This window comes from Mobula birostris, chromosome 11, assembly GCF_030028105.1.
Source record: "Mobula birostris isolate sMobBir1 chromosome 11, sMobBir1.hap1, whole genome shotgun sequence".
NCBI classification, from domain to species: domain Eukaryota; kingdom Metazoa; phylum Chordata; class Chondrichthyes; order Myliobatiformes; family Myliobatidae; genus Mobula; species Mobula birostris.
In genome coordinates this window covers 41,384,499-41,400,148 of record NC_092380.1, presented here as the reverse complement: position 1 = coordinate 41,400,148, position 15,650 = coordinate 41,384,499, and the positions used below count along the sequence as shown (strand labels likewise).

Below are 15,650 nucleotides of genomic sequence, written 5' to 3'. Positions count from 1 at the left end.
GCTTAAAACTGAATCTGAGCCCTAATCCAAGGTATGAGCCAGAGCTTGGCCTTAACCTTGTTTTGGACATGGGCCACTTCCTGTCCTCTACCTGATGAACACTCAGTTCAGCTATCACCAGTAAACAGTTCAGCCTCACAGGCAACATTAAGGCATGATTGTGGAAGGTTTGGGCCAGAGCTGCTGCACAAATTACAACAGGTGATGGAAGAGCCAGTTTTTGCACCATTCCATTAGGGAGCTGGTGATCACAGACTGGGCTGTTCCATTATCACAGTCCATTGATGGCACCTGCTGACACTTAAGACAGTGCAGGCAGCCAAGCTATTGTCAGTAGTGAAAGTCCTGTTGACTGTTCAAGAATGGTGAAGAACTTTGGTCCCTCAGTCCTGGGATGTTACTTGCTGGCTCTCTGCAGATGGTAGATCCCGGGACTCCTGTCTGATGAAAACTGCCACGTCAACCAGGGCCACGGGGTAGTCCTGCAACAGGGTGCCACCATCAAACACCTGTGCTGTATTCACATCTTTCCAGCGGTAGTTGCTTCCTGGTAGGTAGATGTTTCTATGGACTCTGCCCGGCTCCGTCACTGGTGCCACCAGTACCTATATGTGGGAAGCATACATGTCACAGAGTGGGCAGCACATGGCAGGAACCACACACACTTCCAGATATTTTCCCACAAAATGCAGCCATGCTGGAACTTCAGGCAAGGTTATGTCCAAAACCAGAAATCAGAGGTAGTGTAAGGGACTTCTGATTGATGAGACTGTCGAGAACCCAGTTTTAACCTCTGAAGTCACCTTCACTTCTCTGCATGTGGAAGTATCATCAGTGTGGGGTTACTGGACAGCAGGCACTTGTGAGTGAGAGGTGAGCATAGCTGCAAGCTCTGTTGTGAAAACCTGACAGAATAGCCTCCTATCTATTACTGTCAGTCACAGAACATAGAATAGTACAGCACTGTACAGGTCCTTCGGCCCACAATGTTGTGCCGACCCTCAAACCCTGCCTCCCATATAAGCCCCCACCTTAAATTCCTCCATATACCTGTCTAGTAGTCTCTTAAACTTCACTAGTGTATCTGCCTCCACCACTGACTCAGGCAGTGCATTCCACGCACCAACCACTCTCTGAGTAAAAAACCTTCCTCTAATATCCCCCTTGAACTTCCCACCCCTTAACTTAAATCCATATCCTCTTGTGTTGAGCAGTGGTGCCCTGGGGAAGAGGCACTGGCTATCCACTCTATCTATTCCTCTTATTATCTTGTATGCCTCTATCATGTCTCCTCTCATCCTCCTTCTCTCCAAGGAGTAAAGCCTTAGCTCCCTTAATCTCTGAGCATAATGCATACTCTCTAAACCAGGCAGCATCCTGCTAAATTTCCTCTGGACCCTTTCCAATGCTTCCACATCCTTCCTATAGTGAGGCGACTAGAACTGGACACAATACTCCAAGTGTGGCCTAACCACACATCGCGACTCTTAAACTTTATCCCTCGACTTATGAAAGCTCACACTCCATAAGCTTTCTTAACTACCCTATCTACCTGTGAGGCAACTTTCAGGGATCTGTGGACATGTACCCCCAAATCCCTCTGCTCCTCCACACTACCAAGTATCCTGCCATTTACTTTGTACTCTGCCTTGGAGTTTGTCCTTCCAAAGTGTACCACCTCACACTTCTCCAGGTTGAACTCCATCTGCCACTTCTCAGCCCACTTCTGCATCCTATCAATGTCTCTCTGCAATCTTTGACAATCCTCTACACTATCTACAACACCACCAATTTTTGCGTCATCTGCAAACTTGCCAACCCATCCTTCTACCCCAACATCCAGGTCGTTAATAAAAATCGCGAAAAGTAGAGGTCCCAGATCAGGTCCTTGTGGGACACCACTAGTCACAATCCTCCAATCTGAATGTACTCCCTCCACCACGACCCTCTGCCTTCTGCAGGCAAGCCAATTCTGAATCCACCTGGCCAAATTGGCCTGGATCCCATACCTTCTGAATAAGCCTACCATGTGGAACTTTGTCAAATGCCTTACTAAAATCCATATAGATCACATCCACTGCACTACCCTCATCTATATGCCTGGTCATCTCCTCAAAGAACTCTATCAGGCTTGTTAGACACGATCTGCCCTTCACAAAGCCATGCTGACTGTTCCTGATCAGACCATGATTCTCTAAATGCCCATAGATCCTATCTCTAAGAATCTTTTCCAACAGCTTTCCCACCACAGACGTAAGGCTCACTGGTCTATAATTACGCGGACTATCCATCCTACCTATTTTGCAAAAGAGGACAACATTTGCCTCCCTCCAATCATCCGGTACCATTCCCGTGGACAACAAGGACATAAAGATCCTAGCCAGAGGCTCAGCAATCTCTTCCCTCGCCTCGTGGAGCAGCCTGGAGAATATTCCGTCAGGCCCCGGGGACTTATCTGTCCTTAACAACTCCAACACCTCCTCTCCCTTAATATCAACATGCCCCAGAACATCAACCTCACTCATATTGTCCTCACCATCATCAAGTTCCCTCTCATTGGTGAATACCGAAGAGCAGTATTCATTGATGACCTCACTCACTTCCACAGGCTCCAGGCACATCTTCCCATCTTTATCTCTAATCAGTCCTACCTTCAATCTTGTCATCCTTTTGTTCTTCACATAATTGAAGAATGCCTTGGGGTTTTCCTTTACCCTACTCACCAAGGCCTTCTTATGCCCTCTTTTGCTCTTCTCAGCCCCTTCTTAAGCTCCTTTCTTGCTTCCCTATATCCCTCAATAGACCCATCTGATCCTTGCTTCCTAAACCTCATGTATGCTGCCTTCTTCCACTTGACTAGATTTTCCACCCCACTTGTCACCCATGGTTCCTTCACCCTACCATTCTTTATCTTCCTCACCGGGACAAATTTAACATCCTGCAAGAGAGCTCTAAACATCGACCACATGTCCATAGTACATTTCCCTGCAAAAATATCATCCCAATTCACACCCGCAAGTTCTAGCCTTATAGCCTCATAATTTGCCCTTCCCCAATTAAAAATTTTCCATTCCTCTCTGATTCTATCCTTTTCCATTATAATGCTAAAGGCCAGAGAGCAGTGGTCACTGTCCCCCAGATGCTCACCCACTGAGAGATCTGTGACCTGACCCGGTTCATTACCTAGTACTAGATGTCGTATGGCATTCCCCCTAGTCAGTCTGTCAACATTCTGTGACAGGAATCCATCCTGGATACACTTAACAAACTCATCATCAAGTTCCCCCTCATCATGCTGAAAATATCTTTATGCCTCAGTTTAGTTTGCAGCTAATCATCCATAGGGAGCACTGAGTTAATAACATGTCAGGTCATGTTCCAGTCTGTACTGAAAGCCACCACCTTACGCTCTTTACCCTCTCTCTCATCCCCGCCATAATCTTGGTGCTCAGACTCCCACTGACACCCAGTCATGGATAAGCCACGATTTTCTCCCATTTATTTAATTATTTATTTACAGATACAGCATGGAATATGCTCTTCCAGCCCAGGAACCCACCTAATAAACCCTAGCAACACACATAAAAGTTGCTGGTGAACGCATCAGGCCAGGCAGCATCTCTAGGAAGAGGTGCGGTCGACGTTTCAGGCCGAGACCCTTCGTCAGGACTAACTGAAGGAAGAGTGAGTAAGGGATTTGAAAGTTGGAGGGGGAGGGGGAGATCCAAAATGATAGGAGAAGACAGGAGGGGGAGGGATGGAGCCAAGAGCTGGACAGGTGATAGGCAAAAGGGATACGAGAGGATCATGGGACAGGAGGTCTGGGAAGAAAGACAAGTGGGGGGGGACCCAGAGGATGGGCAAGAGGTATATTCAGAGGGACAGAGAGAGAAAAAGGAGAGTGAGAGAAAGAATGTGTGTATAAAAATAAGTAACAGATGGGGTACGAGGGGGAGATGGGGCATTAGCGGAGGTTAGAGAAGTCGATGTTCATGCCATCAGGTTGGAGGCTACCCAGACGGAATATAAGGTGTTGTTCCTCCAACCTGAGTGTGGCTTCATCTTTACAGTAGAGGAGGCTGTGGATAGACATGTCAGAATGGGAATGGGATGTGGAATTAAAATGTGTGGCCACTGGGAGATCCTGCTTTCTCTGGCGGACAGAGCATAGGTGTTCAGCAGAGCGGTCTCCCAGTCTGCGTCGGGTCTCGCCAATATATAAAAGGCCACATCGGGAGCACTGGATGCAGTATTTCACCCCAGCCGACTCACAGGTGAAGCGTTGCCTCACCTGGAAGGACTGTCTGGGGCCCTGAATGGTGGTAAGGGAGGAGGTGTAAGGGCATGTGTAGCACTTGTTCCGCTTACACGGATAAGTGCCAGGAGGGAGATCAGTGGGGAGGGATGGGGGGGACGAATAGACAAGGGAGTCGCGTAGGGAGCGATCCCTGCGGAATGCAGAGAGAGGGGGAGAGGGAAAGATGTGCTTAGTGGTGGGATCCTGTTGGAGGTGGTGGAAGTTACGGAGAATAATATGTTGGACCCGGAGGCTGGTGGGATGGTAGGTGAGGACCAGGGGAACCCTATTCCTAGTGGGGTGGCGGGAGGATGGAGTGAGAGCAGATGTACGTGAAATGGGGGAGATGCGTTTAAGAGCAGAGTTGATAGTGGAGGAAGGGAAGCCCCTTTCTTTAAAAAAGGAAGACATCTCCTTCGTCCTAGAAAAGCCTCATCCTGAGAGCAGATGCGGCGGAGACGGAGGAATTGCGAGAAGGGGATGGCGTTTTTGCAAGAGGCAGGGTGAGAAGAGGAATAGTTCAGATAGCTCTTAGAGTCAGTAGGCTTATAGTAGACATCAGTGGATAAGCTGTCTCCAGAGACAGAAACAGAAAGATCTAGAAAGGGGAGGGAGGTGTCGGAAATGGACCAGGTAAACTTGAGGGCAGGGTGAAAGTTGGAGGCAAAGTTAATAAAGTCAACGAGCTCTGCATGCGTGCAGGAAGCAGCGCCAATGCAGTCGTCGATGTAGCGAAGGAAAAGTGGGGGACAGATACCAGAATAGGCACGGAACATAGATTGTTCCACAAAGCCAACAAAAAGGCAGGCATAGCTAGGACCCATACGGGTGCCCATAGCTACACCTTTAGTTTGGAGGAAGTGAGAGGAGCCAAAGGAGAAATTATTAAGAGTAAGGACTAATTCCGCTAGACGGAGCAGAGTGGTGGTAGAGGGGAACTGATTAGGTCTGGAATCCAAAAAGAAGCGTAGAGCTTTGAGACCTTCCTGATGGGGGATGGAAGTATATAAGGACTGGACATCCATGGTGAAAATAAAGCGGTGGGGGCCAGGGAACTTAAAATCATCGAAAAGTTTAAGAGCGTAAGAAGTGTCACGAACATAGGTAGGAAGGGATTGAACAAGGGGGGATAAAACCTGTCCAGCTATCACCTGTCCAGCTCTTGGCTCCATCCCTCCCCCTCCTGTCTTCTCCTATCATTTTGGATCTCCCCCTCCAACTTTCAAATCCCTTACTCACTCTTCCTTCAGTTAGTCCTGACGAAGGGTCTCAGCCTGAAACGTCGACTGTACCTCTTCCTAGAGATGCTGCCCGGCCTGCTGCGTTCACCAGCAATTTTTATGTGTGTTGCTTGAATTTCCAGCATCTGCAGAATTCCTGTTGTTTGCATTAATAAACCCTAGCCTAATCACAGAATAATTGACCTGCTAACCAGTACACCTTTGAACAGTGGGAGGGAACCAGAGCATCCAGAAGAAATCCACTTGCTCATGGGAAAGACGTTCAAGCTTCTTACAGTGGACACTGGAATTGATCTCCAAACTCCAATGCCAAGCTGTGATAGTGCACGCTAACCACTATGCTACCATGGCAGCCGCCATAAACAAAATTATTGTCTTTAATCTTGGCCACAAATCTGTTCCCTAACTACTGAGTCCATCTTCTCTTTGATAACAGTCACAGGCTGAATCAGGCTGATTACAGTCTTTCGGCTTCTGACCCTACACCCTTCACAGCAAGAAAACTGGCTACTTCAGTTATCCATGTCAGGCTCATCAAATGCTGAGACTTTTACCATGTTTCTGTTCCCTCTGTGCTGTTTCATTCTTCGCTGTCTGGGCTCGCCTCTCTTCCATTACCCAGAACTCTACCGGCAATGCCTCAGTTTCCACGTAAGCAGCACCCTGTGCTCACTGTCCGACCAAGCAATGCCCTCCAACTCCAAGCGTTGAGTCTAGTTTTCAGATTTAGACGACAAGACATAGGAGCAGAATTAGGCCATTCACCCCATAGAGTCTGCTCCACCATTCCATCGTGGCTGATCCTGGATCGCACTCACCATATCCTTTGATGCCCTGACCAATCAGGAAACAATCAACTTCCGCTTTAAATATCCTCCAGACTTGGCCTCCACTGCAGTCTATGGCAGAGCTTCCCACAGATTCACCACTCTTAGGCTAAAAAAATTCCTCCTTACTTCTGTTCTAAAGGCTCACCCCTCAATTTTGAGGCTGTGCCCTCTAGTTCTGAATACCTCCACCAGAGGAAACATCTGTCCACATCTATCCTGTCTAGTCTTTTCAACATTCAGTAGGTTTCAATGAGGTCCCCTGACATTCTTCTAAATTCCAGTGAGTACAGGCCCAAAGATGCTAAATGCTCTTCATATGTTAACCCCTTCATTCCTGGAACCATCCTCGCAAACCCCATCTGGACTCTTTCCATCCTTTCTGAGATACAGACCCAAAACTGTTGACAATACTCCAAGTGTGGCCTGCCTAGTGTCTTTTAAAGGGTTAGGCATTATCTCCTTGCTTTTATATTCTACTTCCCTTGAAATAAATGGCAACACTGTATTTGCCTCTTTACCACAGACTCAACCTGTAAATTAACCTTCTAGGAGTCTTGCATGAGGACACCCAAGTCCCTCTGCACCTCTGATGCTTGAATTTTCTCCCCATTTAGATAACAGTCCACACTATTGTTCCTTTTACCAAAATGCATTATCATACATTTCTCGACACTACATTGTCCAAGTCCTTCTGCAATCACATTGCTTCCTCAGCACTACCTACCCTCCACCTATCCTCATATCATCCCCAAGCCATAAAGCCATCAGTTCCATTATCCAAATCATTAAACAAAAAATGCGCAAAATGGCAGTCCCAATACTAACTTCTGAGGAACACCACTAGTCACTGGCAGCCAACCAGAAAAGACTCCTTTTATTCCCACTCACTGCCTCCTGCCTGTCAGCCATTCCTCTATCCATGCCAGTATTTTTCCTGTACGCCATAGAATTTTAGCTTGTTCAGCAGCCTCACGTATGGCACCTTATCAAATGCCATCTGAAAATCCAATAAATGACATCCACTCCCTCTCTTTTGTCCACCCCGCTTGTTACTTACTCAAAGAACTCTAACAGATTTGTCAGGCAAGATTTCCCTTTGCAGAAACCATGCTGACTTTGACTTATTTTATCATTAGTCTCCACGTACCCCAATACCTCATTCTTAATAATAGACTCCAACACTTTCCCAACCACTGAGATTACACTAAATGCCTATAATTTCTTTTCGTTTGCCTTCCTTCCTTCTTAAAGAGTGGATGACATTTGTAATTTTCCAGTCTTCCAGGACCATGCCAGAATTAACTGATTATTGAAAGATCATGACTAGTGCATGTATTATCTCCTCAGCAACCTTTCTCAGGACTCTGGGATGTAGTCCATCCAGTCCAGGTGACTTAAGGCCTTTAAGTTTGCCTAGCGGGTAGTGTTGAGGAAACAAAAAGCCTGCAGAGAGACTTAGATAGTTTAGGGGAATGGGCAAAGAAGTGGCAAATGAAATACAATGTTGGAAGGTGTATGGTCAATAGACAATAGGTGCAGGAGTAGGCTATTCAGCCCTTCGAGCCAGCACCACCATTCACAGTGATCATGGCTGATCATCCACAATCAGTACCCTTTTCCTGCCTTCTCCCCAGATCCCTTCTCTCCGCTATCTTTAAGAGCTCTATCTAACTCTTTTTTGAAAGAATCCGGAGAATTGGCCTCCACTCCCTTCTGAGGCACAGCATTCCACAGAACCACAACCCTCTGTGTGAAAAAGTTTTTCCTCAACTCCGTTCTAAATTGTCTACCCCTTATTCTTAAACTGTGGCCTCTGGTTCTGGACTCCCCCAACATCGGGAACATGTTTCCTGCCTCTAGCTTGTCCAATCCCTTAATAATCTTATATGTTTCAATCAGGTCCCCTCTCATCCTTCTAAATTCCAGTGTGTACAACCCCAGTCGCTCCAATCTTTCAACATATGACAGTCCCACCATCCCGGGAATTAACCTCGTGAACCTACGCTGCACTCCCTCAATAGCTAGAATGTCCTTCCTCAAATTTGGAGACCAAAACTGTACATACTATTCCAGGTATGGTCTCACCAGGGCCCTGTACAGCTGCAGAAGGACCTCTTTGCTCCTATACTCAATTCCCCCTGTTATGAAGGCCAGCATGCCATTAGCTTTCTTCACTGCCTGCTGTACCTGCATGCTTACTTTCAGTGACTGATGAACAAGGACACCTAGAACTCATTGTACTTCCCCTTTTCCTAACTTGACACCATTCAGATAGTAATCTGCCTTCCTGTTCTTGCCACCAAAGTGGATAACCTCACATTTATCCACATTAAACTGCATCTTCCATGCATCTGCCCACTCACCCAATCTGTCCAAGTCACCCTGCAGTCTCATAACATCCTCCTCACATTTCACACTGCCACCCAGCTTTGTGTCATCTGCAAATTTGCTAATGTTACTTTTAATCCCTTCATCTAAATCATCAATGTATATTGTGAATAGCTGCGGTCCCAGCACCGAGCCATGCGGTACCCCACTAGTCACCGACTACAATTCTGAAAAGGACCCATTAATCCCTACTCTTTGTTTCCTGTCTGCCAACCAATTTTCTATCCATGTCAGTACCCTACCCCCAATACCATGTGCTCTAATTTTGCCCATTATTCTCCTATGTGGGACCTTATCAAAAGCTTTCTGAAGTCCAGGTACACTACATCCACTGGCTTTCCCATGTCCACTTTCATAGTTACATTCTCAAAAAATTCCAGAAGATTAGTCAAGCATGATTTCCCCTCCGTAAATCCATGCAGACTTGGACCTGTCCTGCTACTGCTATCCAAATATGCTGCTATTACATCTTTTATAATTGATTCCAGCATCTTCCCCACCACTGATGTCAGACTATCTGGTCTATAATTGCCTGTTTTCTCTCTCCCTCCTTTCTTAAAAAGTGGGATAACATTAGCTACCCTCCAATCCGTAGGAACTGATCCTGAGTCTATAGAAAATTGGAAAATGATTACCAATGCATCCATTTGTACCCAATCGTTGGCTTGTTCTTCATTATATTCATGTTACACCCATCAACTGCTTGTAAACCTGCTGGCTCATCCTCAGCTCTAACATACTGGTTCCCATCCCCCTGCCATATTAGTTTAAACCACTCCCAACAGCTCTAGTAAACCTGCCCAGAAGGACATTGGTCCCCCTTGGATGCATGTGCAACTTGTTCCTTTTGTACAGGTCACACCTGCCCCAGAAGAGGTCCCAATTATCCAGAAATCTAAATCTTTGACTCCTGCTCCAATTCTTCAACCACACATTAATCTAGGACATCTCCTTGATCTCCTCTTCCCTTTGCCTTCCCTTCTGAAATCCCTTCCAATTCACCAAGGTCTCTGTGCTCCAGATTTCCTCTTGTGTGTTCTTCATTCCCTTAGTCCCACCATTCCTTCACTAAACCACTTTGTCTTCGTTCCTTAAACCCAGTTTTGATGGGGATTTTAGCTGTAATCCTTTACTGTACGTCTTTAACCAAGGTTTTAGTCATAAGTTTCATCATTCTGTTTATGGCTAGTCATTTTCTATCTTGTTGCTTTATTGTGAATTAATTCATACTACACCCTCTTACTTTGTCTGTATTTGCACTCAACAGCAAATAAAATCAGCCCAACTATAAAAAACAGCAACTGGAAATTACAGAACATAGGTTAAAGGTAAGGGAGAAGGGGTTTAGTAAGGATCTGAGGAAAAATTATTTCATTCAGAGGGTGGTTGGGGTTAGGAATACATTGCCTGAGGGAATGGTACTTAGCAAGTATCCAGCACTTGAAGTGCCAAGGCATTAGAAAGCTGTAAAATGGAATTCAAGTACATGAGTATTCAGTGGTGAACTTCAATACTGCAGGACTCTTTGTGGCTGTTGATATTGCATTATCAAGGCAATTATCTTCTCTTGAGAAAGCTGTCAAACAGACTAACAGACAGAGACAAGCCTGGCTATCGACAGCACACACTGACCCCCGCCCCCCGCCATACGCTAGCTTGTAACTGCCACACAAGTAAATTGATGAGCACCCTGTTCTTACCTCGTCACCAATCAGAAACTCGTCATTGATTTTAAATGTATTTGCGTCCTTTGGGCTGACCCACCACAGGGGCCTAAACACAGGGTGCCCAAGGGATGCCCATTCCGCAGCATATTTCAACAGAAGTGGCACCACAAAAGCCTGATGTCTGTGTATGTATGACCGGGTCACATTCACAACCTGAAACAGAGATTGCCATCAGCCACTGATCACTCTAATAAAGAATAACAGTCCCGGTTACCTTGCACAGGATGATTTATATATAGAAGCAAATTATAGAGCCAAACCTAATCAAGGACTTCAAATTGTTTATATATAGATAAGCAGATATCAGGCTGGAATGTGAACAAGGGTTTGTATGGTTTAAATATAAAGTAACAGACATGCACAAGTAAGTTCAAATGTGGAATACACTAGGGAGTTAGAACATATATTTTAGAACAATTGATGTCTGGTTTGAATATGAAATCGCAGAATTCCTGTTTTTATTAGTTTATGAGTTGCTGACATCATGGATAGTGCTGCATAATAAATGGAGTTTTAAAAAAGAGCTACGACCAGCAGCCAATCTAGACATTGGAAGCTTGGTGAGGAGGGAACTTCAATCAGGTCCACTCCTGAAGGATAAAAAGGCAGCAATGGGTTGCAGCTCCCCAAAAGAGCTTTGACCAGCTATCAATCAATGTTTGGGATTGATTAGTAAGAGCAAATTAAAGGAAGTCAGGGACAAGCACAGTAGCTGTCAGAGTGGACATAGTCAGAGTGGTGATCTTGAGGCTTTAGCTCTTCAAGACTTCATCAAAGAGAGGCTTCACTCAGAGAAAGCAAAGGAAAGAAAAGGTCATTTTTTTTTTCCTTTTCTTCTTTATATCTGCTCAGCGGGGACAGTAGAGGTGACAGACAGGATAGTGCAATGCTCACCTTGTGGGATGTGGGAAGGCAGGGAGACCTCCAGTGTCCCTGATGACTACAAATTGCGAGAAGTGCATCCAGCTGCAACTTCTAACAAACCACGTTAAGGAGTTGGAAACTGGAACTGGATGAACTCCAGATCATCCTGGAGGCTGAGCGGGTGATAGATAGGACATAGAGAAGTAATTACACCCAAGGTGCAGGACACAGGAGACTGGGTGACAGTCAGGAAGGGGAAAGGGGTTAAGGAACCAGTTCAGAGTACCCCTGTGACCATCCCCCTCAACAACAGTATATCACTTTGGATACTGTCGGGGCGGGGGGTGGTAGAACACAACAGAGGAAAGTCACAGTGGTCAGGTCTCTGGCACAGAGTCTGCCTCTGTGACTAAGAAAAGAAGGGGGTACAAGAGGCACATTGTGGTGGTAGTGGATTCATTAGTTAGGGTAATGGACAGGAAGTTCTGTGGGTGAGAATGAGATTCCCAGATGGTATGTTGTCTCCCAGGTGCCAGGATCCAGGATATCTTGGATCGAGTCCTCAGCATTTTTAAGTGGGAGAGTGAACAGCCAAAAGTCATAGTCCATGTAGGTACAATGACATGGGTAGGATAATTGACAAGCTTTGCATAGGGAGCTTAGGGAGTTAGGTGCTAAGTTAAGGGCAGGACCTCCAGGGATATGATCTCAAGATTGCTACTCATGTCATGTGCTAGTGAGGCCAGAACTAGGAAGAGTATACAGTTTAATATGTGGCTAAAAAGTTGGTGTAGGAGAAAGGGCATAATATTTTTGGATCATTGTGCTCTCTTCCAGGGGTCTGTAAAGGGATGGTTTGGAACTGTAAAGAAAGGACAGTTTGTACCTGAACAGGAGGAGGGTTAATATCCTTGTGGGAAGATTTGTTAATGCAGCATGGTGATGTGTAAATTAGAGTTGCAGGGGATGGGAACCAGAGTGCCAGAACAGTAAGTGGAGAGGTTGTGGAGGCAGATGTTGGTAAGACTTCAGACAAAGTTAGGAATCGAAAGGTTGAGCTTGTTGCAGCTAGTATCCTGAGTTGTCTGTATTTCAATGCAAGCAATATGGTAGGAAAGGCAGAAAATAGGGCTGAAGATAAGGTTTACAAACAGAGGCAATATGTAGTGAGGAGAGGCTGTTGATAGGGCAAAGTTGTAGTCAACAGGATGAGTTGCAATGTAAAAGGCAAGACAATATTGAAAAGGGTGAATACAGGACTGAAGGTGCTGTATCGGAATGTGTGCAGTACACGGAATAAGGCAGATGAATTTGCAGCACAATTGCAGATTGCCAGGTATGATGTTGTAGGCTGCACTGAATCTTGGCTGAAAGATTATAGCTGGGAGATTAATGTTCAAGGATACACATCGTATTGAAAGGACAGGGAGGAAGGCAGAGGTTGCTATGTTGGTAAAAAAATGAAATCAAATCATGAGAAAGAGGTGACATTGGGTCAAAAGGTGTTGAACCTTTGTGAATAAAACTCCTCAGGAACTGCATGGGTAAAAAGACCCCGATGGGAGTTGTACACAGTAGTAAGTATGTGGTCTACAAATTACAATGAAAGACAGAAAATGAATCCCAAAAAGGTAATATTACAATATGCAAGTAGATTGGGAAAAGCAGGTTGGCCCTGGGTTACAGAAGGGGGAATTTCTAGAGTGCCTACAAGACAACTTTTTTGAGCAGCTGGTGGTTGAGCCCACTGGAGGATCAGCTGTTCTAGATCGGGTGCTGTGCAAATGAACCAGAATTAATGAGAAAGTATAAAATAAAAGCACCCTGAGGGGCAAGAGATCATAATATGGTCGGATTCACCCTAAAATTTGAGAAGAAGCTAAAGTCAGATGTATCTGTATTATAGTGGAGTAAAGGAAATTACAGAAGCATGAGACAGGAGTTGGCCAGAACTGATTGGAAATGAAGTCTGACATGGATGATGGCAGATCAGTAATGGCTGGAACTTCTGGAAGCAATTTGGAAGGCAATTTGGATATATTCCAAAGAGAAGAGGTATCCTAAAGGAAAGATGACCATGGCTAACAAGAGAAGACAAAGCCAATATAAGCCAAAGAGAGGGCATATAATAGAGCAAAAATTAGTGGGAAATTAGAGTATTGGGTTTTAAAAACTAACAGAAGGCAACTAAAAAAGTAATTAAGTTGGTAAAAATGGAATATGAAAGTAAACTAGCCAATAATATTAAAGAAGATACCAAAAAGGTGAGTGGATATCAGACTGCTGGAAAATGATGCTGCAGAGGTAGTAATGGGGGACAACGAAATGGCGGATGAACTAAATTAAGTATTATGCATCAGTATTCACTGTGGAAGAAACTAGCAGCATGGTGAAAGTTTCAGGTGTCAGGGGTTATGAAATGTGCGAAGTTACCACAACTAAAGAGAAGGAGCTTGGGAAACTGAAAGGTCTGAAGGTAGGACCAAATGGTTTACCCCCCCAGAGTTCTGAAAGATCTGGCTGAAGAGATTGTAGAAGCATTAGTCTTTCAAGAAACACTAGGTTCTGGAAGACTGGAAAATTTCAAACGTCATTCCACTCTTCACGAAGGGAGAGAGACGGAAGAAAGGTAACCATAAGCCAGATAGTCTGATCTCAGTGGTTGGGAAAATGTTGGAGACGGTTATTAAGGATGAGGTCTCAGGGTACTTGGAAGCACATGATAAAATAGGCCATAGACAGCATGGTTCCCTCAAGGGAAAATCTTGTCTGACAACTCTGCTGGAATTCTTTGAAGAAAGGAGTATTATGAACAAAGAGCATGAGCATAGAGCGTGGGTCAGTACTTGGAGCTATGATGTTGTGGCCATTACACAGACTTGGATGGCTCGGCAGGAATGGTTACTTCCAGTGCCAGGCTTTAGATGTTTCAGAAAGGATAGGGAAGGAGGCAAGAGGGGTGGGGGTGTGGCACTGTTGATCAGAGATAGTGTCACGGCTGCAGAAAAGGAGGAAGACATGGAGAGATTGTCTGTGGAGTCTCTGTGGGTGGAAGTTAGGAACAGGAAGGGGGCAATAACTCTACTAGGTGTTTTTTTATAGACCACCCAGGGACATCAAGGAGCAGATAGAGAGTCAGATTCTGGAAAGGTGTAATAATAACAGGGTTGTCATGGTGGGAGATTTTAATTTCCCAAACATCGATTGGCATGTCCCTAGAGTGAGGGGTTTAGATGGGGTGGAGTTTGCTGGGTGTGTTCAGGAAGATTTCCTGACACACTATATAGATAAGCCTACAAGAGGAGAGGCTATACTTGATCTGGTATCGGGAAATGAACCTGGTCAGGTGTCAGGTCTCTCAGTGGGAGAGATTTTGGAGATAGTGATCACAATTCTATCTCCTTTACCATAGCTTTGGAGAGGGATAGGAACAGACAAGTTAGGAAAGCATTTAATTGGAGTAAGGGGAACTATGAGGCTATCAGGCAGGAACTTGGAAACATAAATTGGGAACAGATGTTCTCAGGGAAATGTACGGAAGAAACGCGGCAAATGTTCAGGGGATATTTGCGTGGAGCTCTGTATAGGTACGTTCCAATAAGACAGGGAAAGGATGGTAAGGTGCAGGAACCGTGGTGTACAAAGACTGCTTTAAATCTAGTCAAGAAGAAAAGAAGAGCTTATGAAAGGTTCAAAAAACTAGGTAATGATAGAGATCTAGAAAAGTATAAGGCTCGCAGGAAGGAGCCTAAGAGAGGATTTAGGAGAGCCAGAAGGGGCATGAGAAAGCCTTGGTGGGCAGGATTAAGGAAAACCCCAAGGCATTCTACAAATATGTGAACAGCAAGAGGATAAGACGTGAGAGAATAGGACTAATCAAGTGTGATAGTGGAAAAGATGTGTATGGAACTGGAGGAGATAGCAGAGGTACTTAATGAGTACTTTGCTTCAGTATTCACTATGGAAAAGGATCTTGACAATTGTAGGGATGACTTTAAGGCAGACAGAAAAGCTTGAGCATGTAGATATTAAGAAAGAGGATACGCTGGTGCTTTTGGAAAGCATTAAGTTGGATAAATCACCAGGACCAGATGAGATGTACCCCAGGCTACTGTGGGAGGCGATGGAGGAGATTGCTGAGCTTCTGGCGATGATCTTTGCATCATCAATGGGGACAGGACAGGTTCCAGAGGATTGGAGGGTTGCAGATGTTCTTCCATTATTCAAGAATGGGAGTAGAGATAGCCCAGGAAATTATAGAACTGTGAGTCTTACTTCAGTGGTTGGTAAGTTGATGGAGAAG

At 45.1% G+C, this 15,650-nt stretch overlaps 1 protein-coding gene across 1 annotated transcript in view; it reads right to left on the bottom strand.

Annotated features, from left to right (window-relative positions):
* Positions 1-383: 383 nt before the first annotated feature.
* The window catches only part of LOC140205488 (SITS-binding protein), a 172,925-nt gene continuing 157,658 nt past the window's right edge, over positions 384-15,650 (bottom strand). The window contains exons 9-10 of the mRNA XM_072273101.1: positions 10,457-10,636; positions 384-605 (exon numbers count right to left, since the gene is read on the bottom strand). Coding sequence (XP_072129202.1) covers positions 384-605; positions 10,457-10,636 — 402 coding nt within the window. The remainder of the gene's footprint in view (positions 606-10,456; positions 10,637-15,650) is intronic.